General features: G+C 40.3%; 1 protein-coding gene across 1 annotated transcript; it reads right to left on the bottom strand.

Moving 5' to 3' along the window:
• On the bottom strand, positions 1–24,666 carry TNFSF14 (TNF superfamily member 14). Its single transcript, XM_020813768.3, has 4 exons — positions 24,205–24,666; positions 21,400–21,436; positions 2,678–2,722; positions 1–652 (listed from the first exon to the last, which is right to left on the bottom strand). The coding sequence occupies exons 1-4, from the start codon at positions 24,541–24,543 to the stop codon at positions 240–242; spliced, it is 834 nt and encodes a 277-aa protein (XP_020669427.3). The 5' UTR covers positions 24,544–24,666; the 3' UTR covers positions 1–239.
• Positions 24,667–24,674: the final 8 nt, after the last annotated feature.

Below are 24,674 nucleotides of genomic sequence, written 5' to 3' on the forward strand. Positions count from 1 at the left end.
TAGTCATTTCATTCTGGTCAGTCTGTGCTTATCTAATCACACAGCAAACACCACCTCTCCCCACGAAAGTGTGAATTAGGCTTTTCCCTCTCAGCAAGGCAGACCATCTTCTTGCCATTCTCCTTCGTAACATTTATGAAGGATCAAGCTGTCAAAGCAAAGTTGGGGCCCACCATAACAGAAGAAGGGGTTCTCATTTTCCCACTGAAACCATCCTCTGCTCTCAGCTCCAATGTCATTCAGATCATGAAAGCACCGAAATAGGATTTTGAGTCATCTTTGACCCGCACCAACTGGCTCTGGGACACCTTCACAAAAACTTCCTCGTTCTCTTCTAGCTGCACTATCCCAGCAAGAAAGCTGTTGTGTCTCCAGTCTCTATGGCTATCCCAGTTGCAGGAGAGGATGTTGTTTGTCAGCAGTACTATCTCCTTTGGATAGTTAGAAGTCCTCTTGCAAATGCTGTGGGTGAGCAAGGGGTTCGTGGTTGGGCAACTTGGATAACCCAAATAGAGCTTGGAGTAGATATAGTAGAGTCCAGACTTGTTACAGATCAAGGAGCCGTCCTTATAGCCCATGTCCTGTAGAAAGGCGGAACCATCTTTATACTCCCACAGCAGGCCTCTATTCATAGCCATGTTGACAGAAGAACCTAGAAAACACAATAATCTGAACGCTGAGCATTCTTCCTCAATGGGTAAGGAGTGGTAAACAACCATATACAGTGGTGCTTTGCTTAACGATTACCTTATTAAATGATGAAACCGCTTGATGATGAAGTTTTAATGGTAAAAATGATGTTTTAATGGTAAAAATTCGCTTAACGATGATCGGTTCCCTGCTTCGGGAATCGATTTTTCACTAAATGACAATTTTGAAACAGCTGATCAGTGGCTCTAAATTGGCCGCCCGCTGTGCAAAATGGCTCCCCGCTGTGTTTTCAGGACGGATTCCTCGCTTTACAGGCACCGAAAATGGGAGAGCAGTGCGTCTTCGCTGGACGCTGAGGTATTTAGCCCATTGGAACGCATTGAACCGGTTTCAATGCATTTCAATAGGCCTTTTCATTTCACTTGATGAGGATTTCGCTTAACAGCAATTTCAATGGAACGAATTATCCTCGTCAAGCAAGGCACCACTGTACTTCTATTCACACAAATGGAACAGAATGGAATCTATTCTGAAGAGGTTGACTTTGACACAGAGGTTTTGAATAGGAGACACATATTTCCTCCTGCCTGAGTGGAACCACCTGGCTCTGGGAAGAAAAGGGAGAGCAGTGCGTGCATTCCTTCCTTCCTTCCTTCCTTCCAAAAGATTTTCAGTTTCGTTGAATGATTAAACAAGGAACCTACACAGTTCACTGATAATGAGTAATTAAGCACTGGATTTCTGATGTTATCATTACTAAGACCAAGTTCCCTTTATTTTGTTTTACAGATACATAACATATTGTATAAGTACATTTAAAAACGTGCATTGACTGTAGGCCAAGAGTTCCACAAATGTTTGCAAACGCTAACGGCATACTGTGGTCTGCAACACCAGGGGAATTATGATTTCCTTGTCCTCTCGCTTCTGCTGCAGCCCTCCGGTGTCCTCAAAATGTGCTCCAGACAGGTACACAACCATCACTAGGATGTTTTTTTGAGTGCATAGGGGACTGACGCAAAAGACAGCTGTCGAGTCTGGTAGAGGAAGTGTAAGCCAGTGGAAATGTGTGTGTAAATCCTGGGCAGTGTAATCTTTACAGTGAAGCAACAGGCTGCCCTTCAAAATAAGGGCACTGATGTCCCTTTGCTTACATTTCCAGTACAGAGGGACATTTCCTCATGTGAGCCTAGTAAACTGAAAGGGGTACAGACTCAGCTCAGGTTCATCACTTCAGTGTTCTGATGAGACCCAGCAATACCTGGAAGTCGTGGTATTTTTAATCTGGATTTCCAGTTCCAGATACTGCTATTTGGAATCCTGCACTCCAGACTGGGATTTCCACTCACACAATTCCAGCAGCACCCAGCGGCCGTGGCATCACATCTGAATGACAATGTTTCTTTCTCAAAATGCAGTGCCAGTCATTAACATTTGCCATGGTGGTTTTAGAAAGGTAAGATGGCAAATACTCGGTATTGGTTTTGTGGGAAAGGGCTCTGCAGTTACTTGCCTGTCATCCAGAAGGGCTGCCTGTTAACAAATGGCTAGCAAGGATGAATACATGAAAAGGGCTGAAATTTGCGGAGGAAGTGCAGTCAGAACCAGAATGGTAAAGGACATAACTGGGGAGAATGGCTGGGATCAGCAAATGGTAGCAACAGAGCTCTTGGGAAGCCAAAGTGATAGTTACTGGCTTACACAGTCATGGCACTGCTAGGACAGTCAGTAGGGCAGCTCAGTTTCATGCCAGGAGGTACCTTTCCAGGTTGTGAGCCAGCTAGATTCTAACTATAGATACCATGCAAAGTTCAGCCATTTTCATTCCCTGTTGCTAGATCCTCCATGAGGAGGATTCATTTGCTACTGCAGAGGCTTGAGCGTGGGCTACAAACTTGACTGCAAACTCTGCTGTTTGAAGCCATGACACGCCATTCCCCTCCATTCAACCAATTATGCATCACCCGACTTCACTCAGCCTCTTGGAGAAGGAAAGAAATTTGTCTGAGTTAGGAAGTTTTCCTACCTAGTGTTAGGTGAGCAGCTGGCTTTCCAGTGGGAGGACTGTGGCCTGTGAAAACAAAGGAGAAAAGAATTGAGGGCTGCTGGCTGTGCCTTTGTTCTCCGTCCTGTAAGCCAGGGCAGCAAGTGCAACGTGGCCTCTTTGAATGGCAGGTCACCACTAAAAGGGCATATGCTGTACCTATGTGGAATAAGGAAAAGAGGGGGGTCGAAATATAGTATTAAGTGCTTAATTCAGTTTTCTGTCAACCTCAAAGTCCTTTGTGAGTGGTATCTTTAAAAAAAAGTTTCTGGTAAACACATTTCTTACTGTTAAAATCATATCAGAATAGATCAAGTAATGCAAAAGAAACCAAATCAGTCTTCCAAATTTAAGCAGGTCACAGAAGCCTATCTCATCTATCACAGATCAAAAATGTTTTTGAAAGTTAAAAGAAAGATAAAGAGATTAAAACCACTAAAACAATTCTACTTATTTCTTCCAGTCCCCCTCAAGCAGTTTGGTTTTCCTGTGGTCAGTTTTCTCTGAAGAGAAAACAGGTTTCCATTTCCACACTGACATTTCCTACACCTTTTCATTTGCTACCCCAAATGTCAACAACCAACTAGCCTCCTCCTCCGTGCTGGAGAAGGAGGCTGGTTGGTTGTTGACATTTGTTGGAATCCACAGAATGAAAAGTTTTCAAGGCTCTGAGAGTTCAGCCACTGCAGAAAGGCCATGACAAACTTTGGAGGCAGCTGCCACCACTCAGTCCCCTCCTCTGCCCTCCTGGGTCAGCCAGATCACCTCCTACAGGTGCTCTGTGTTGCCACTTTAGGGTTAACTCACTAGGGTTAACTCTACAGATCACCCACCAATAGGACAGGACCCATTTATGAAATCAATAACAAAAGACAGATATCTACATGCACTCTCTGGAGCCTGTAGCGAGAGAAAGTGTGAGGTGCTAACCTGGCCCTGACCACTTCACTTGCGAGAGGACCAAGGGATACCTTGGTGTCCAACAGCCCCCCCCCCCCAAATCCCAGAGCCATGTGTGTTGTTGCCTATAAACAGAAGAATGTGAGGAGCCCTCAGACCAAAGGTTCTTAATCTTGGAGGCCTGGAGAGTCTTAGACTGCAGGTCCCCGAAGCCTAGGCCCACGGCTATGGTAGTTAGTGCTTCTGGGAGTTGCAGTCAAAGGACACTTGGAGCCTCCTAAGCACTGTGCTAGATCAAAGAACTGAATTGCTAAATTAAAACAAGCCATGGTCTTGTAAGATTTAGATTCAGGTTTGCAATAAAAGAACAATACTCTAGGTTTTATATTCAGGCCTATGCATGTTGCCTGGGACAACCTTTTATAGCTGGGCAAGTCCAAAATTTGTGGTTGGTTTAGGCAAAAGAGAAGATGGCACCTCTCCTGATGCCAGGTACAGAAGCATATGCTTCATGTAAGAAGCGAAATAGAATTAAACAGAAAGAAAAACTGGAAACAGTGAAGTCTCTGTTAAGTTGTTTGTTTGTTCAGTCGTTTAGTCGTGTCCGACTCTTCGTGACCCCATGGACCAGAACACGCCAGGCCCTCCTATCTTCCACCGCCTCCTGGAGTTGTGTCAAATTCATGTTGGTTGCTTCGATGACACTGTCCAACCATCTCATCCTCGGTCATCCCCTTCTCCTCTTGCCTTCACACTTTCCCAACATCAAAGTCTTTTCCAAGGAGTCTTCTCTTCTCATGAGATGGCCAAAGTACTGGAGCCTCAGCTTCAGGATCTGTCCTTCCAATGAGCACTCGGGGTTGATTTCCTTTAGAATTGATAGGTTTGTTCTCTTTGCAGTCCATGGAACTCTCAAGAGTCTCCTCCAGCACCACAATTCAAAGGCATCAATTCTTCGGTGGTCAGCTTTCTTTATGGTCCAGCTCTCACTTCCATACACCACTACAGGAAAAACCATAGCTTTGACTATTCGGACTTTTGTTGGCAAGGTGATGTCTCTGCTTTTTAAGATGCTGTCAAGGTTTGTCATTGTTTTCCTCCCAAGAAGCAGGCGTCTTTTAATTTCGGGGCTGCTGTCTCCATCTGCAGTGATCATGGAGCCCAAGAAAGTAAAATCTGTCACTGCCTCCATATCTTCCCCTTCTATTTCCCAGGAGGTGATGGGACCAGTGGCCATGATCTTAGTTTTTTTGATGTTGAGTTTCAGACCGTTTTTTGCACTCTCGTCTTTCACCCTCATTACAAGGTTCTTTAGTTCCTCCTCACTTTCCGCCATCAGAGTGGTATCATCTGCATATCGGAGGTTGTTGATATTTCTTCCTGCAATCTTAATTCCAGCTTGGGATTCCTCCAGTCCAGCCTTCCACATGATTTATTCCGCATATAAGTTAGTTAAATAAGCAGGGTGACAATATACAGCCTGGTCGTACTCCTTTCCCAATTTTGAACCAATCCGTTGTGCCATATCCAGTTCTAACTGTTGCTTCCTGTCCCACATATAGGTTTCTCAGGAGATGGATAAGGTGGTCAGGCACACCCATTTCTTTTAGGACTTGCCATAGTTTGCTGTGGTCCACACAGTCAAAGGCTTTTGCATAGTCAATGAAGCAGAAGTAGATGTTTTTCTGGAAATCTCTGGCTTTCTCCATAATCCAGCGCATGTTGGCAATTTGGTCTCGAGTTCCTCTGCCCCTTCGGAATCCCGCTTGTACTTCTGGGAGTTCTCGGTCCACATACTGCTGAAGCCTACCTTGGAGGATTTTGAGCATAACCTTGCTGGCGTGTGAGATGAGTGCAATTGTCCGGTAGTTGGAGCATTCTTTGGCACTGCCCTTCTTTGGTATTGTGATGTAGACTGATCTTTTCCAGTCCTCTAGCCACTGTTGAGTTTTCCAAATTTGTTGGCATATTGAATGTAGCACCTTAACAGCATCATCCTTTAAGATTTTAAATAGTTCAACTGGAATGGCATCACCTCCACTGGCCTTGTTGTTAGCCAGGCTTTCTAAGGCCCACTTGACCTCACTCTCCAGGATGTCTGGCTCTAGGTCAGCAACTATATTGTCTGGGTTGTCTGAGATATCCAAATCTTTCTGATATAATTTCTCTGTGTATTCTTGCCACCTCTTCTTGATGTCTTCTGCTTCTGTGAGGTCCCTTCCGTTTTTGTCTTTTATCATGTCCATCTTTGCACAAAATTTTTCTCTAATATCTCCAATTTTCCTGAACAGATCTCTGGTTTTTCCTTTTCTGTTATTTTCCTCTATTTCTTTGCATTGTTCATTTAAGAAGGCCCTCTTGTCTCTCCTTGCTATTCTTTGGAAGTCTGCATTCAGTTTTCTGTAACTTTCCCTATCTCCCCTGCATTTTGTTTCCCTTCTCTTTTCTGCTATTTGTAAGGCCTCGTTGGACAGCCACTTTGCTTTCTTGCATTTCCTTTTCTTTGGGATGGTTTTTGTTGCTGCCTCCTGTACAATGTTACGAGCCTCTATCCAAAGTTCTTCAGGCACTCTGTCCACCAAATCTAGTTCCTTAAATCTGTTCTTCACTTCTACTGTGTATTCGTAAGGGATTTTGGTTTAGATTATACCTGAGTGGCCCAGTGGTTTTTCCTACTCTCTTCAGTTTAAGCTTGAATTTTGCTATGAGAAGCTGATGATCAGAGCCACAATCAGCTCCAGGTCTTGTTTTTGCTGACTGTATAGAGCTTCTCCATCTTTGGCTGCAGAGAATATAGTCAATCTGATTTCAATGTTGCCCATCTGGTGATTTCCATGTGTAGAGTCGCCTCTTGTGTTGTTGGAAAAGGGTGTTTGTGTTAAGTTAGTTCACTATATTCCATTCTCCAGACATTTATTAAAGGCTACAATGAGCTAAATATGATTTGAACAATTTACATCTTGCTAAAGCTGAATTTGCATTGAAATGTATACACTAGAGATACTGGGAAAGTGGGGAGAAAGCAGGTAAAATTTTGGCATCTCACTTACACAAAAAAATCAGAATTACCCTGTTTCCCTGAAAATAAGAAGTAACCTGAAAATAAGCCCTAGTAAGTTTTTTCAGGATGCTTGTAATATAAGTCCTACCCCCCAAAATAAGCCCCAGTTAAGTGAAACCTCACCTTCCACCTTTGTGCATTAAACAGAAGACGAAGACATGGTTGTATTTGAATAAATGTAGATTGTTGTACAGAGGGAAAAAATCCCCTGAAAAAAAGCTTTAATGTGTTTTTGGAGCAAAAATAATTTTCTTATTGTCTTATTTTTGGGGAAACACTGTATGTTCCCTTGATAAAAGGGGTCAAAATATATTATATAAAACACCTTGAGAAATAAGCTTAGAATTCAAAAATACTATACTAAATTATATTAAAAATATATAGACCCTAGAGGTGATGAAACTGAATTATTTTTTTCACAAGTTGTTCTTCCACAGCTAAATACAGAAGAGAAAGAGACTCTCTCAAGACCATTAGAAATAGAAGAGATTAAAAGGATAATTCTGAACATGAAAAATGGAAAAGCACCAGGGCCTGATGGTTTTTCTATAGAATGTTATAAGACATATGTAGATTTTTTTGGCTCCTAGACTTCTCTCTGTGTACCAAAAAGCCTTTGAACTGGACAGTTTGCCAACTTCTATGTATGATGCATATATATCTGTTATACCTAAACCTGGTAAAGACCGTACAGATTGTGGAAATTACAGGCCAATCTCCTTAATGAACACAGATGCTCAAATATTATCTGCAGTTTTGGCTAACATAGTCCAGGCTGTAATTTCAACTGTAACATATCCAGATCAAGTGGGATTTATTCAACATAGACTGGGAGCAAATCATTTGCGATTAGTAACAAATTTGGTAGCCCTTAATAGTAAAAGATCTGATCTAGCTGCACTTGTTTCTTTGGATGCTGAAAAAGCATTTGATAATATATCTTGACAATTTATATTAACAATCCTAGGAAAGCTTGGATTTCCACCAGAATTTATAAAATGGATTTAAATCTTATATATTTGTCCTAAGTCACAAGAGTAAATGGACTTCTTTCTGAATCTTTTTTATTTGCAGAGGGGTACAAGATAGGGTTGCCCCCTGTCTCCCTTGTTATTTGATATATGTTTGGAACCACTCGCATGTGCCATTAAACAGAATAGAATGATAGATGGCTTTGTCCATGAGCAAGTTGAGTTTAAGTTAGCTTTATATCAGATGATTTATTATTATGTATTAGCAAACCAGAATTATCTATACCAGAATTAATGAAAATAATTGAGCTTTTTGGCAAAATCTCAGGATATACAATTAATTGGGCAAAATCAGAGTTAATGCCAGTGGGTAATAATAAAGAATTGGCTTTGGGACATCCAAATCTAGAGGGGTAGCAATATTAATATCTAAACATTGTGAATTTGTAGTAAAAGAAGTAATAAAAGATAGTAATGGCAGATATTTGATAATCCAAGGACAAATGGGGGAAGAAGAATACACATTAGTAAATGTGTATGCACCGAATATGAACCAAGGAGAATTTTACAAACATGTCATTAAAGAAATGGAAAAAGTTAGGAAAGGATATGTGATTATGGCAGGAGATTTCAACATGGTCTTAGATAAGTTGAAAGATAAATCTACACATAAAAAAGATGAATTGCATAAAAGGGATACCCCCCTAAGTAAGATAATAAATACTACCGATCTGAAAGATATATGGAGAGAATTGAAGGGAGATGAAAGGAGGTTTACATATTATTCTGCGGTACATAAAAGTTACTCTAGAATAGATTTTATGTTTATATCACAAAATTTAATTTCAAAAGTAGTAGACACAAATATTAACGTGATAAAGATAACAGACCATGCATTGATGGTGATGGAAATAAAAGTGAAGAAAGATTATAGAGAAGCTAGGAGATGGAGGATAGACTCCAATATTCTTCAACATACAGAGGTGATAGACAAAGTCAAGAAAGAATGGTTGGAAATATGGTCATTTAATGAAGCGGGTGGGAATAAAATAGGCGTGTTATGGGACACCATGAAAGCTGTTATGAGAGGAATTGCTATAAGAGAATCTTGTAGATTAAAAAGATTGAGAGAAGGAAATGTAAAAAGGATTGAAGAATCATTAAAGGATTTAGAAACTAAATATTTTATAGATAGAGACAATAAAAAATTATTAGAGATACAAGCTAAAAGAAAGGAATTGGAAAGCTTAGAATTAGAAAAAGTACAGAGGGACTTGATATACACTAAAAGGAATTTTTTTGAACATAGTAATAAAAATTCAAAACTTTTAGCTAGAATGGTTCATACCAAAAGAACAAAAAACAACATTGGTGTGATTAAAGATAAAACAGGAAAAAACTGCAGTTTAATGAAAGAAAAATTAAAGATTATACAAGATTTTTATCAAAATTTATATAAAAGTAATAGTGCATCAAAAGAAGATATAGAAACTTATATTAAAGAAAATGTTAAGAGTGAAATATCAGAGAACGATAAAAAAGACTTAGATAAAGAAATAAAAGAGGAAGAGATTATAGAGATAATTAATAAACTAAAATATGGTAAAACCCCAGGTTTTGATGGATTAGGTTCGGAATACTATAAAACCTTTAAATCAATATTGATCCCTAAATTAAAAATGCTTTATAATGAAATCTTGGAAGGAGAGAGGATACCAGATTCATGGAAACATTCATTGATAACTCTTATCCCAAAACCTAATAAAGATCTAACAGACCCAAGTTCATATAGGCCTATTTCTTTACTAAATCAGGATGCAAAGATATTTACAGCAATACTTGCAAATAGAATTAATAAATTTATTATAAAATATATCAAAGAGGATCAGAATGGTTTCTTGAAAGGTAGGCAAATGGAAAACTTAACAAGGAGGGTCTTGAATACTATACACAATATAGAAAAAAATAAACTGAAGGCTGGCATTTTATCATTAGATATATTTAAAGCATTTGATTGTGTGGAATGGCCAACGTTAAAGACTTTGTTAAAGGGTTGGGGTTTTGGAAAAAAGTTTAGGGGGATAATAGATCAATTATATTTAGAGAATACCTCTGTAGCAATAGTTAATGATGGGATGACAGACCAAATAGCTCTTGGCCGAGGTACTAGGCAAGGTTGTCCTCTCTCTCCAGTTCTGTTTTGCCTGGTTATTGAAATGTTGGCAAATGTAATTAGGAACGATGATTTAATTGAAGGTATAGGAGAAAAGAAGACAAAGATTAATTTATTTGCGGATGATTCCTTATTGACAGTGAAAAACCTGTTAGAATGTATAGATAAAATTAAAACACACTTAGAAAAATTTGGAAAAATAACCGGATTAAACATAAACTGGCAAAAATCTGACTTAATGTTGTTTAATTATAGTAGAATAGAACAAGAAAAGTTTACTGAAAAACATGATTTTAAAATATGTAAAACAATTAAATACTTAGGAATAGATTTAGCGAAAAATATTCAAAAGATAAAGGATTATAATTATAACAAACTAAAGGAAGTAATTAATAAGAAACTACAAGAATATGATAAGTTCAAATTATCTTGGTTTGGAAAGATTGCATTGGTAAAAATGAAAATTTTACCAAAAATTAATTTTCTATTCAGAATGTTACCAATGCAGTTAACAGAGGATGAGTTGAAATATTGGCAAGGAATAGTTAACAAATATTGTAATGGAGGGAAGAAATCTAGAATAAATAAAAAGTATTGGTATAAAACAACAAAAAAAGGTGGTATAGGTTTACCAAATATAAGAAACTATTATTTAGCTAACCAACTGAGGTTTATTGGTGAAATTATATATAATCCGGAAAGGTTAATTTGGTGGGAAATGGAATCATCAGAATTACAAGGAAAAATAGAAAAATATTTATTTGCTAAAGGTAAGAAAGACAAAATAAGTCAAGTTAATAATCCCTTTTTAAAGACACTGTTAAATATATGGTATAAGTATAAAAAGAATTTATGTTCATCATACTCTCCATTTAGATTAGTGACAGAAATAGAAGATTTTCCTACCAATATGAAGGTGTATATGGATTTATTTAAAGAAGAAAAAGTGATTAGACTGAAAGATTGGCTGTATAAAATGAGATCGATAGATCAAATGAAACAAGTATTTCAAAACAAGACTATTTCATGGTTGAACTATGTACAACTGGAAAGATGGACTAAGGAATGGGCAAATAAATATAATAAAGGTAGAGAACACACAAAATTTGAGCAATTTTTATTCTCATATGAGGACATTCAGATGACTGACTCAGTAAAAGGTACAGTGAGTAAAATTTATTCACTTCTTAATTTAGAGGAAGAAGAAAGTGAGAAAGAAGGATTGAAATTGGTGTGGGAACAAGATATTGGGAAAAGAATAAATGAAGAAGAATGGAGGAGGATATGGAAAATGAGGATTTTAAGATTGATGTCAGTAAGAATAAAGGAAAATTTTTTTAAACTTAGTTTAAGATGGTATTTAACACCAGTAAAATTAAACAAAATCAACACCAGTCATCCGAATGTCTGCTGGAAATGTGAGAAAGAAGTTGGCACATACAAAGGTACAAAGTTTCTGGAGACAAATTTTTAAAGAATTAAGTTGTATCTGTGGAAAAGATATAGAATGTAAGGCTGAGATTGCTTTGTTATCAATATATGAGAATGTGGAATATGACAAAATGATTAAAGAATTGATAACTAATTTAATAACAGCAGCTAGATTGATTATTGCTAGACAGTGGAAATTAAAGACTGAATTACAAATTGAAGAATGGTATAAAGAAATATGGAATATAGCATTAAATGATAAATTAACTTGTAATTTAAAGATGAAGAAAGGAGAGTTGAAAAAGAATAATTTTTATGTAATATGGGGCAAATTTTTGGAATATGTGTTAATAAGGGGAAAAGGGAGAGCTCCAAATCAAGAATCTATGCAGTTCTGGAGAGGAGGACAATAGAAGAAGAAGAATGAGAAGAAGAAGAAAAAGAAGAATATGGCAAGAGGTCCCGTATATGGTGGTGGGGAACACTGTTATTGTGTTGTAAGTGTATATGTTTTATGTATATGATTTTTTTGTTATAGTTATAAATAAATAAAAAAATATATTAAAAAAAAAAAGAATTGGCATTGTACAAAAATTGGCATTTCTGTCAGTGTCCAGAGGTATTAACATATTTAGGTATTTTAATTCCAAAGGAATATTTCTCAGATGATTAAAGTGAACTTCAGTAAATTGATCACTGATATTTCTAATGACCTAGAAAGATGGGCATTACTTAAATTTAGTATCTGGGGTAAGGTTAACACATTCAAGGTGAATATATTGCCACACATAATATATGCGATACGTGCTATTCCATTGTATATTCCTCAAGTTTATTTAAAAAATTAATAGAATATTTCAAAAGTTTATTTGGAATAATTCTCCACCTCATATCTCAGTTTAAAAAATGCAGTTGCCAATATCAGAAAGTGGATTTACTCTCCCAGATATCAGTGCCTATCATAAATCATATCTTTTAGTTCAAGTAAACTGCTGGCAAACCTCTATTACTATGGATACTCCATCTTGGGTGATTCTAGAAATGGCTTATTTAACACCCCTATATAGATGGTTTGCTCTGGGTTCTAAATACTGTACACTTTGAGAAAAGGAAATATACAGTACCTCTTTCTGTTTTAGCTACTAGGGTAACATGGAGAATATTAGCTCGCCAACTACAATTCGAACCATATGCCCATGAAAAAACTACTCTATGGGGAAATCCAATAATAAGAAATGAGAAAAAGCCCTTTTTGTGAAAAAAGTGGGCAGAACGTGGTATATACACCTTAGACCAGTTAGTAAGTACAGATGATGAATTTCTATCTTTTTCTATACTACATTCTAAATATGAACTATCTGCAACTACGCAATGGCAATATCTTCAATTCCAAAACCTTTTGGCCCATCTGCAATGAGTGCCTCAGAATCTCCCAGACTGTTAGAGGCAATTATTGTATCTAATGAGAAACCCAAACCAATAACTACAGTGTATAAATACTTAATAGACTTTTATAAAATAGATATTCAAAAATTTGAAGAAATATGGAACAGGGAATTGGAAAGTAAAATACAAGCTAAGCAATGAAAAACTTTACTAGAATCTATAAAAGATGTTTCCCTGGATTTGAAATTGAGATTAATCCAACAAAAAATAATAATATTTAGAACATATTGGACCCCACAACGGCTATTTAGGAAGAAATTAATACATTCTGATAGATGTTGGAGATGCAATAGTAGAAACACATCCTAAATACATATGGTTTGGACATGTCCAGTAATACACCTATTTTGGGTAGAAGTTCTTACTTGTACAGTGGTGCCCCGGATAGCAATGATAATCCGTTCCGGATTAATCATCGCTATCCGGAATCGTCGCTAAACGGAACTAAAAAACCCATAGGAACGCATTAAACTTTGTTTAATGCATTCCTATGGGGCCCAAACTCACTGCTATGCGGAGATCCTCCATTGCGCCGCCATTTTCGCCGCCTCGGTAAGCGAGGAATCGGCGCGAAAACACTTGCGGCGGCCATTTTGGGCACCCGGCGGCCATTTTGGAACCGCCGATCAGCTGTTCTAAAAACATCGCAATGCGATCGCATTAGCGATCCCAAAAAATAGATTGCTATGCGGATTTGTCGTTAAACGGTGCACTCGTTATTCGAGGCACCACTGTATTAATGTAGTTTTGGGGAAATCCCTGATATTTCATGATATTCATATTCTTTTAAATTATATTCCCACTATATGGGGTCTAACAAAGGATCAACAAAATTGGATTCTGAAAGCACTCATGGTGGCAAAAATACTTATATTAAAATTCCACAAGTGACGTTTGTTTCCTGAAAGAGTTGTATGTGCCACATCTAATTTTTCATTCTTAATGGAGGGAATGCACAATTTGTCCCTAGAGGAAGCTCTTGCTTCATGTCAGAGAAATGCCTGTGTGGTTATACAATGAATGAGATATAATGATTTATTGCTTTCATTGCATTTGGGATTTATTGTGTGCTGTGGTTTCAACTATTATTGTGGATAGCACTTTGACATTTCCTGATTTCAGTTTTCATTTCTCACTTTTATGCACTTGTGAGTGTGTATCTTGATGTACACAGATGTGCTGGCTCTCTCTCTCTCTCTCTCTCTCACACACACACACACAAACACACAAACACACACACACATCCCCTAGAACTTACTATATAAGTTTTTTAAATATAAAATTAGGCTATTGTAATTAGTTCCACAAATGGATTGTGCAATACTCTCTGACACCATGGAAGGACTGAATCAACATGAAACAAACGGAAGGACAGGCTGAGGTAATGAGAAATGGAGAGTGGGTTTATGTGCAAGTGTCATTGCCATGGCCAGATCAAGATCTCATGCTGTCACAGAGAATTATTCCTTGACTCTTTCTTAACTCAGAAATCCAGCAGATTGAGAAACTATCTTCTCCTCATGTGTCAAAAATAGAAAAACAAAGAAAAAATTCTTATGGATAGAACTATTGGATAGCTTGGTGGTTTAGCTATCTGGCTCTGGAGCTAGAGTTTAGGCATTCGATTCCTCACTGTGCTTCCTTGACAGCGGCTGGACTTGATGATCTATAGGTTCCCTTCAACTCTGTAATTATAAGATGATGATGGTGGTGGTGATGATGATTGTGCACCCATTAGATTAACAGATTCACAGTATTTCACTGTAAGCTTTTGTGGATTGCAGTGCACTTCTTTTACCATACTAAGTTATGTACAGTATCTATAAAACTCATTTTACACACACACACACACAAACACACACACACACACACACACAGAGAGAGAGAGAGAGAGAGAGAGAGAGAGAGAGAGAGAGAGAGAATTTTATGAATATGGGTTATTCTTCTATATCCACTACACTACACCCATGATTAAAATGCCAGGAATTGGCCAGATATTGCTGCACAATATCATGTCCACATTGCCATCAGGAAAAATGATGTCAAGGTTTACATAGCAAAGGGCAGCCTGAATGTTGAGAACACCAATGGCAGTAGTCAAGTTGGTCTAGAGAATATCCACTTGTACAGTACTCACTACCGAACAAGGTGTACGGCAGCAGGGATGTTTGGCACATTTCCAACCCTGCTCCTCCTCACTCTTCTTTCTCCATTTCCCCTTCTCTTTCTTGGAGTGAAGGGTCGCTTTGCCACTTTCCTGGGGTGGGATCTGTGGACTTCCCATAGACTGAGGGACTCCTCTTGCCCTCTGAGCCCTTTCTCTCCTTCTGCATTCTTGTCTTTCCTTCTCCCCTGAAAATGAGATTTTGGGAGAGGGTTGATGTCCCCTTTGCCTTTTGGCTTCCTCCTTGGATACTTGCAACTGGACCAACTCCCCTGGCCATGGATCTTCCTTCGCCACCCACTCCCAATCTTCCAGAGACACAAACTTCATCTCCTCTACCTCTGTCACACAAGCCTCTGCTAGTGGCTCTCCCTCCTTCACTTTCGCCATCCATCCTTTCCTACATTTTGTCCTCCATTCATCTTCTCCTCCCCCCATAGCTCCTCTTTCCCCAAGCTAACTCTCTCGTTGGAAGATACGGCAGAATAAATGTTATGATGTCCATCCCTCCTCCTTCCTGCTCTATTACAATTAATTGAGGTGAACCTCCCCAAAGGTTTCTCTAAAAAGCTCTTTGAAATGATTTTTAAAGGAATGAAGGGAAGGTGCCTGATGTAACTCCTGGGGCATCACATTGCATAAGGAGGGTGCCACAGCTGTGGAGGCCTGGCTTCGAGTTGATGTTTTCTAGGCCTCTCGAGGTTAACACTGGCAAGTGTGAGGTCTGTGAGGACAAGGTCAGATGGCAGTCAAACCTGGCAGCAAATATTCAGACAAGTAGCAAGGTCCTAAACCATTTAGAGCTTTATATGTTACAACCAAAACCTTGAACCTGACATGGAAGCAAACTGGTAACCAATGCAGACAGACCACAGTTGGGGTGATATGAATACATTCCCTCACTCCACAATCAATCTGGCTACTGCCTTCTGGACTTCTTGAAGCTTCCATATCAATCTCAAGGGAAGCCCCATGTAGAGTGCATTACAGTAGACAAGTATTGAGACCACCAGTGTATGAACCAATGTTGTTAGGGGCCTGATGTCCAGATAGAGATGCAACTGGGCAATTCGCCTATTATCTGGCTTTCAAGTGTTTGGGACCATGGTCTTTCAAAAGAACCAGTTTTGATCAGACACTCTTCCATCTCTATAGGGGAGCTGGAGGTTAATCTCTCCCTTGTTTCATCTGCTGACAGGGTTAGTAGCCTCCCTGTCCCCTTTGTCACACCTGACCTAAAATGGAAGTTTATGTATACTACACACAGATTCCAACAGAGACATCCTTCATGCGGAATTACCTAGTTCTAGAATATCCCAGAGGATGAGCGCATGATCTGTGCTATGGATGCGGCAAGAAGACAGAAGCAAGAACCGGTGGGATGTGGCTGTAGTCATTCTGTGTCAAAATATTTTGAAAGGCTGTTTTGGACTTAGTGAAATGATGAGGCAAAAGTGTATGTGCAAGAAATGCAACAGAGAAACATACACACCCTTTAACCTCTCAGGTAAACTAATATTGCCATGCCTGCTCCACAGAATGCATGCTAGAAGGCTATATTTCAGCTTCAAAACCCTTTCCTTGGAGTAGAAAACCCGAGGAAGAAAGCTGTATCAGACCAAAAGGTCTACAAACTTGTTGTGTGCATGTTTTCCAAATGATATCCCTCTTGGCTTTTGATATTTAAATAAAGGGGGGCAGCTTGGAGTTAGCAAAGATTCTCAGTGGAAACCAAGGTCAAAATCATCCGTACAATGTGGAAGAAAGACAGGGTCAAAAATTGATTCATTTGAAATGTGTTGTTAGGAGAAAGTGTTAGGGGCACACAGACAGCCAGAAAGGCAGAAAATGGATGCTCAATCAAATGAATAAACTCTCAAAGGAACAAAAATGAGTAAACTGAAGCTACCCTGCCATGCCCATATAATGAGAATACAAAACTGACTGGAAAAGGCAATATTGCTGAGGGAACGGGAGGGGCAGCCAGAAGAGATGAAACAGATTATCTCAATAAAAGAAGCCACAGCTGTTAGTTTGCTAGCTCTGAGGAGAACCTCCTGGACAAGATAATATTGCTAGGAAGAGAGAACATCCTAATAGGAGTTATTAGTTTGCAGCATTTGAGTGGAACTGTTAATGACAGGACATTTTGGAGGTCATTAACACATATAATCATCACAGAGAAGAAATGACTTGATGGCACAATACATCTTATGATTTTTTTCTTAATTATCAAACAATTGTATAGTGACAAGATGAACTGAGTAGCTGAAACTATGACAAGATATAGGCACTAAAGCTTTACGAATGTTGAGTAAAACCATCCATAGCTACAAAACAAAAACTAGTAATTTCACAGCTTAAACGTGAGAACTTCTAAATATTTGTTCAAGCTAAAAAAGAGTAGATGGAGCCAACTATTCTCTTTCAAGATAAGCAAGATTGGAATTTTCAATTTTTTGGGTCTGTTTCAAATACAGTATGGGGATATTTAAGAGTTGCTTGTTTCTGCATGGGGGGGGGGGGGAAATAAAAATTACATTTAAAATGTCGTCACTCAAGAACCCTTTGCCCAAACCTTCCCAAATATATCAGAGAGCAAGAGCTGACTGGCTGCTGCATCAGTGCCAAATTTGGTGCTGACCCAAACTCCAGTATCAAAGTTGCATATTTTTTTTTGTGCTGCTCCCATTTTTAGAATTGCCCTGCAGAATGTCAATTTGCTCTCCCAGGACATCATTGCGACACTTTTTCGCAGAAACAATTTAGGCCACAATGTGGCTTCAGCATGCCATTATATTCATTCATCTTCAAAGTAACTTCCCCACATCTGTATCTTATGAGGGCTGATTTGCTCTCAGCATGTCATCATTAGTCATCCAGTGCTTTACCCCACACACTTACATGGTGCCCACTTCAAGACACGATGCAAGGCACAACCATGCAATGCAATGAATGTGTAACTGTGATCCTTGCTTGGATGTGTGTGATCTGGGATGCCTACCTCTCTGTGAGGTCACTTGATTGCCGCTCCAGTGCTAGGACTATCCCAGTTGGAAATGGCAACAATGCACAGAAAGTGTGCTAACCACAGTTCCAGATTGAAAAAATATTGTTCTAGAATCTATCTCATGACTTACTAAAGATACCATGATGTTTCTTACCATTCACATGACATAGGGACAGGACACAAGGCTGGTCTTTGTTCAAACAGGGACAGAATTCATGACTCTGCCCTTTTATTTGGTCTCCTCCCCTCATCTCAAGGCATGGAGTTCCTTAGTTGGAGGGCAGAGTGGGGGATCCCTTTTTTTATATGTCTTTTAAAGCCATTCATCCCTCTGTCCTTCATCCCTCTCTTTCCTGCCCCACCCATTCCCAAAGCTGAAGCAGCCATCTCACGCCATCTTTGAGCACTTCCCAGTGACCTCACTGTCCATCTGGAGCGCCAGGCTCCCCGGGATAAGGGCCAGGTGAAGAAGCCACTGTTAACTGCTGTTACTGCTGCCAAGAGCAGATGCTGGTTGTCAAACCTAAAAGCAGCAGCTTTCTTAAAAAGTAAGTGCATGTGTGCCTACACTACCCCATGATAGCATAATGTAGATAGGAATCTCAGGAAGCCCCATGCTCATCTGTAATAAACATGAAAGAGCCAGGAGAATAAGGGAAGAGCTTTCCGCCCCATCTGGAATAGAAAACTTGGAAAAATTCCTTTTTTAAAAAAATCATGAGAGAGAATGGCTATGGAGAGAGGCTGCCACTGTTGTGACCCTGAACATTGGATGAATGGGGCAACCACCTCATTCTGCCTTCTGCCGGCGCTGCAGAGATCATCATGAACTGCTGATCATCAGCGAGACATTCAACATGTGAAGCATCTTCTTTTGTGTCTAAGCACTGTCTAAGCACTGAGAAAACCTTCACCCACTGCTAAATTAATGTTGCTAGTTTAAACAGAAGAGCCCTGCCAGAAAATACATCAAATGTAAGAAGATATATCTAGGACTTAACTCAGTCTTTTGAAGTATGTTTTCCATCGAGTATAAATCAGATCCTCAGTTTGTTGGAGCATTTAAAACTAGACTACTCTTTTGACAATCTTCAAGAATAAAAACCTAGAGCAGTTACCAAGATGGCAGACTATACTAGACCCCCTGCAAACCTACCAAGAGGTATTGCCATATCTGTGCCACCAAATTTGCTAAGTCCACAGTAGTGACAATAATAGTAAAGAAATCTATACCCGCCCTTTAAGACAAAGGGGGCAGAGAGAACAAAGGTTGTTTTTAACCTGAATCAAACTTCTAGGAAGTGTCCAAGTCTCCAACCTGACTTGAAAACAAGGTGTATGCTCTGCGTGTGCCTTGTTTTAATGAAATATCATGCTTTGAGAGCAAGCGAGGAGGCTACTGCAGTTACAAATCTCGCTACAGGAGTGTGGGGCTCAAAGCAAGGCAGGGGGCTGTGTTGTAGGCTGCACTTATGCAGCATGGCAAACAACTCCAGGGATAGTGATTCCTGACATTAAGAAAATAGGCAATTCCTTAGGGCATGGAAAGATCACCACCCACCAGGGATGTTGGCTAGTCTGTGGGTCCAAGTCCCAAATCTGAGTCTGAATCTTTGGTGCCAAGTCCTGACTCTGAAGCCCCAAGTCCACCCTCCTCCCTGGAAAAAAGGGGTGGGCAGATGAGTTCCGAGTCGCAGGTTGAGTCCGAGTCATTGGGGGGGGGGAAGCCTTTGAGTCCAAGTTGATTCATCGGTGTGGCTTAAGTCCAACTTGACACTGGGTCCCATGAGTACCCATCCCTACCGTCCACCAATGGGTCCCTTGTCGTTTAGACTATCTAACGCCTCAAAATTTAGCTCTCTTTTTTTCCTTTTGTGATGGCTCATCAGGAGGTAAGCCCAGGCTTCCGCTGCAAATGAGATTGTTTAGTCATGGAGGTCTGGGGGAAATCACATCTCTGGAACGCTACCAACGTTCAGCTTGTAATGACTTATTGCTGGTAATACATCATTCAACTCACAGATTGAGGAAGACTTAACTGATAAGAAATCTGTAGTCGTTTTTGTAAATCCAACACATACGTAATTCATATTGTTTTAATATTTTATCTCTCTCTCTCTTTCTCTCTTTTTCAAAATAGTATTATGGAGAACCAGAATGGTCTAGAACCAGGGTCCCCAACCCCCGGTCTGTGGCCCAATACCAGGCTGTGGCTCTAGCAGGACCAGGCACCGGAGACCGATCTCCCCCCCATACACATACACCCCCCATGCATGCACACATCTCCATATGCATGCACAGGTGCCCTGCCAACCCCTCCGTCCATGGGTGCCCCTGCCCATCCACACAGGGGTGCCCTGCCCCCCCATGGATGCACGCATGGATGCCCCCCCACAAACACTGCCCCCCAACTGGTCTGTGGTTTAGAAAATGTTGGGGACCACTGGTCTAGAGGATAGAGTGCTGAACGAGGATGTGGATGGCCTAGATTCAAATCTCTTCTCAGCCATGAAGATCACTGGCCTGCTTTGGAATTTGTCACATATTGCCCAATACCCTGTTACTTAGTATAGTAAATGGTACTAAAGTAGGCTCACTGAATCAATGAGGATGTAGTAAATTACTCCAGAAGTTTCATTGATTAAAATGGGCCTAATTTAGCATAATAAGTTTCAACATTATGCTAAAAGTAAGTTACTTACTATCCTGGAAAGTAAGTTACAGAAAAGTAACTACTTAACAGCAAGAGTAGGTTACAGTTAAAGTAGGTCTATGTGAATCAGTGGAACTTATGGAGGAGTTGACTCACCAAATCCCATTGATTTAATGGGTCTACTTTAGTAGGATTTACTAGACTAAGCAACAGAATTTGGGCCACTGTCAGAGTGTCCTGTCTCACAGGGTAGTTGTGAGGAGGAAGTAAGGAGGAAGACACCTATATATACTGCCTTCAGCTAATTGAGGAAAATCACAATAAACTTCATTCTCACACAGACAGAAACAAAAAACAAAAACAGAGAGAGAGAGAGAGCACAACAGAAAGAATCTCCAAGGCAGAACCCATGAGGAGCAAAACTTGAGAAGGGACATCACTAATCTAGCAAACGTGCCAGTCAAGGAAATGATCAAATAAACAAAGTAAAAGCATTCAGTGAATCTTTTCCTAATGGAAGCTACTGCTGAGTAAATCAAAACAGACTTTTGCCACGAGAAGGCCATTTGCTAGTCAGCGTAACCCCAGACATTAGTATTATTATTAATAATATTACTAGAAATAAAATATTATGGGAGAACTGTTTTAATCCACTGGTTCTTAATCTTGGGTTACTCAGGAGTTTTGGACTGCAACTCCCAGAAGCCTTCACCACCAACTGTGCTGGCTGGGGTTTCTGGGAGTTGCAGTTCAAAAACATCCGAGTAACAAAGGTTATGAACCATTGTTTTAATCCCATTCCCAGATAATTGCAGAAAGAAAACCAGTGAGCCAGCAGTGCTAATAGTTGGTTCATTTCTCATGAAAGTTAATGGAAAGCCTAAGAGAAACTTACCTTGTGCAAATTTCTCATAAGATGCTTCAACTGCTTCCTAAATGAAGAAAACCCAAAAATCAATTTATCGGTAAAAACATCTAACCTCATCTCCAAGTCATGTTTTTGACATGCTTCATTCTTCCAGAGATACTATCTGTAAGTAAAAATATTTACTTTTGTGACGTATTTGTGGGGTTCTCACTGACCTCTTAGCTTCCCAAGATGTCTACAACCAGCAAAGGAGACACTCCAGTAACGTCATATCACAATTTGCCTGTAAATTTCCTTCTGCTTTCTGTGTCAGATTTCAGAATGGTTTAGGTAGCCTTTAGATTTCAAATGGACAAGAATAAGCAACTGAAAGGAGGTATATTGCCAGTTATCATTAGAAACTCAACTGATGCCAAAATAATTTGGGCTTTGTTAAACTGATGTGCATCTTAGAAAGTTCCATTAAAATCTGTCTCCTTGTGCTTTGAAAACCTTTGTTCTAGTACCTAAGGTAAAGGTAAAGGTTCCCCTTGACATTTTAGTACAATCGTGTCCAACTCTAGGGTGCGGTGCTCATCCCCGTCTCCAAGCCGTACAGCCAGCGCTTTGTCTATAGACAGTTCCCATGGTCACGTGGCCAGCGTGACTAGACACGGAACGTCATTTCTAGTATCTAGTGGCCATTAAATAGATACAATTTACAATATGCATGCAGATTTTTTGTTCCAGTTTTACATATCAAAAAAGGGGGGAAATCCTTGTGGTCTTGCAAAACTCCCATTCTTTTCAATATGACTAGTTCAGTGATATAGTAGATGGAGTGTTAAACTAGGGCTGAGAAGACTGGGTCCCAATGCCCACTCAGAGTGCAATCAGATGCAAGGAAGTTGCGCATATGATCACACTGGAAAGAGTCACTTTGCCAGGAGTGATCTCCCTTAAAGTGACCCTTCCGTCCATCAAGGAATCACTCCAACCCAACTCAAAAAGTAGTAACTCTACTGGTGGACCAAAAAAAATCTATCTTAGGTACAGGTTGGAGCACTATTGCCTGCACATCATATAAGCTTGCACTGGACCACACCACAAGCGATATATCCATGTGATCAAAGCCTTAGGCACGGAAACTTATTGGGGGATGGCAATGATAAAATCATACCTTCAATATCTTACCTCCCTTGAAAACCTTATTGGGGTCACCATAAATTTGAAGTGACTTAACAGCACCCAATAAAACACAGGATATCTTCTCAGTGGACTCTACCTTGAACACTTAAGTGCTTGGAAATGCAGGTGAAGATCACTTTGCTCACTCATTGCTTAGGACCAGCACTCTGCTCCAAGTATTTTCTCAGCAGGGCAGCGGGGTGGGGCAACCTCTTACATTTCCATTGGCAAAATCTTCCCTGGCTCTTCCTGGTAATATACACTTTTGCTGCTGTCCCGGTCTCAGAAAATGGGTTCTATCAAAATTGTACCAGGAATTAGCATTGAAGGGAGTGCTATGTCCATTTCGGAGTTACATCTAGGTGTTCATCAAGCAGAAAGAAATCTCACAATCAGCTACACTGATAACCTGTTGTTGTTTTTTTAACCCGCTACTCATTTCTGACACGTGATATCTGTGGCAGCAAGACAAGCATTTGAATAAATGGGCCAGCTGTGTGATCTGTCATACTTTCATTTGCAAACACATGAAGCTGCTACTAAGCACAACTCCAGATGTTGGTGGGATTGACCAGCTGCATTCACTTAGACCATCAAAAGGTCCCTGAGGTTTGTGACACAAGGCACCCAGGAGGAGCACATGCAGCATGAGAGAATATTTCCTCATAGTTTTGCACATCCCACCTGCCTACACCCCACCATTCCAGCCATCACCCCTGCTACCAAATCCTGGAGGCAGAAGATATCATCATATATTTTTATTGCTCATGTACTTTCACCAGCAGCTTTGTCATAGAGCTGGGATTCTCCCCATCCTATCTTTCAAAGCTGGCTGGCTGGATAGCTCAGTGAGTTAGATATATGGCTGCAGAGCCAGATGTTCGGAATTCAGCTTCCCCACTGTGCCTCTTTAAAGTAGAGCCAACTTGTGCAGTCTTGGGCAAGCTGCACCACCGCAAGATGCTCCCAGAAGAAGGGACAGGCAAACAACATATGCTCTACCTCGAAAACCCTGAAAGGGGGTGCCATAAGTCAGAACTGACTTGAAGGCACACATTTATTTTTATTTATCATTTCCAAGTCTGGCATGGTTTACTTGCTTATTATCTATGTGCCAGGCTTCTTGGTGGCTCAGTTCGCCAACAGCCTGGCTGGTGCATATTCCCAATAAACTATAAAATGTGGACACCAGTGCTGAGTTTAGCACACTTCTCTGAAACGAAACCACTACCGACTTCTAAGTGCACGTTCTTCTCTCTTTCTCACACATACCTACACAGACACACATAGCACACCAACAGTGCAAAGCAAAAATAAAGTAGTCACACCAATATATACTGTGCCATAAAAGTACATACGACCAATCTCAACTAATTGTTGGAAAAGTTACTTCTTTTGACCACAGTTCTCAGAAGCCTCCAACCCAGCATGGCCAGTGGCTGAGTTTTGCTGGGGTATTTTAAATATTGTGGTCCAAAAAGTAACTTTTCCAAGTTTGAGAACAATATCCTAGCCAAAGACAAAGCCATGTCTCTCCACTGATGTAGGAGAACTTGCCCGGCTTTCTTTTCTCTCCCTGGCTTCTATTCTTCCTCACTATCCATTCCACATCCACAGCCTTTTTCTCATTCCCCCTGGCCCTTGGTGAACTATAGAGGATAGGACCTGTGTCACTGTAGCTTTGTCCAGTTCCTTGCGGAAGGAGATCAGGAAATAGCCTTGGACGACTACGGCGGTCAGCATCAGCAGCACCAGGATCCACAGGAGCACTTGGGCACGCTGCCCTTTCTTCTGGCTCCTCGGCACAGGGGGCACGAAGGGCCCGTCTCTTTGCGATGGTGCATCCACAACAAAAACGGATGGGTACGCTGTTCCAGCTTCCATCACGCAATAGATGGAAGAGCCGTCAGTGGTGGCACCGGCTTGGAACGGGCTGCTGAGCAAACAAGTCTGTCGCTTCCCAGCGGCCTGAGTTATGCACTCGAGAGAGTGCGACGCCCACATCCCTAGAGAGGAAACCACAAGGTTACCCAACTGTCCTCTGAGCACGAGGCCTGTACGCTTGCTTGGGTGGGCTGGGACTTCCTCGAAGGAAGCCACTCCTCTCAGGTCCTTTCCTGGGTGGGTGCTGAGCT

Source organism: Pogona vitticeps, chromosome 2, assembly GCF_051106095.1.
Source record: "Pogona vitticeps strain Pit_001003342236 chromosome 2, PviZW2.1, whole genome shotgun sequence".
In the NCBI taxonomy this organism is placed as follows: domain Eukaryota; kingdom Metazoa; phylum Chordata; class Lepidosauria; order Squamata; family Agamidae; genus Pogona; species Pogona vitticeps.

Excerpts from the sequence above, each read along its gene's own strand:
- TNFSF14 (XM_020813768.3), bottom strand. The coding sequence starts at position 24,543 with ATGTGGGCGTCGCACTCTCTCGAGTGCATAACTCAGGCCGCTGGGAAG. Across the intron at positions 21,437-24,204 it reads ACAAAGCTACAGTGACACAG|GAAGCAGTTGAAGCATCTTA; the intron begins GTCCTATCCTCT and ends TTCTTCATTTAG. Across the intron at positions 2,723-21,399 it reads TTATGAGAAATTTGCACAAG|GCCACAGTCCTCCCACTGGA; the intron begins GTAAGTTTCTCT and ends TTGTTTTCACAG.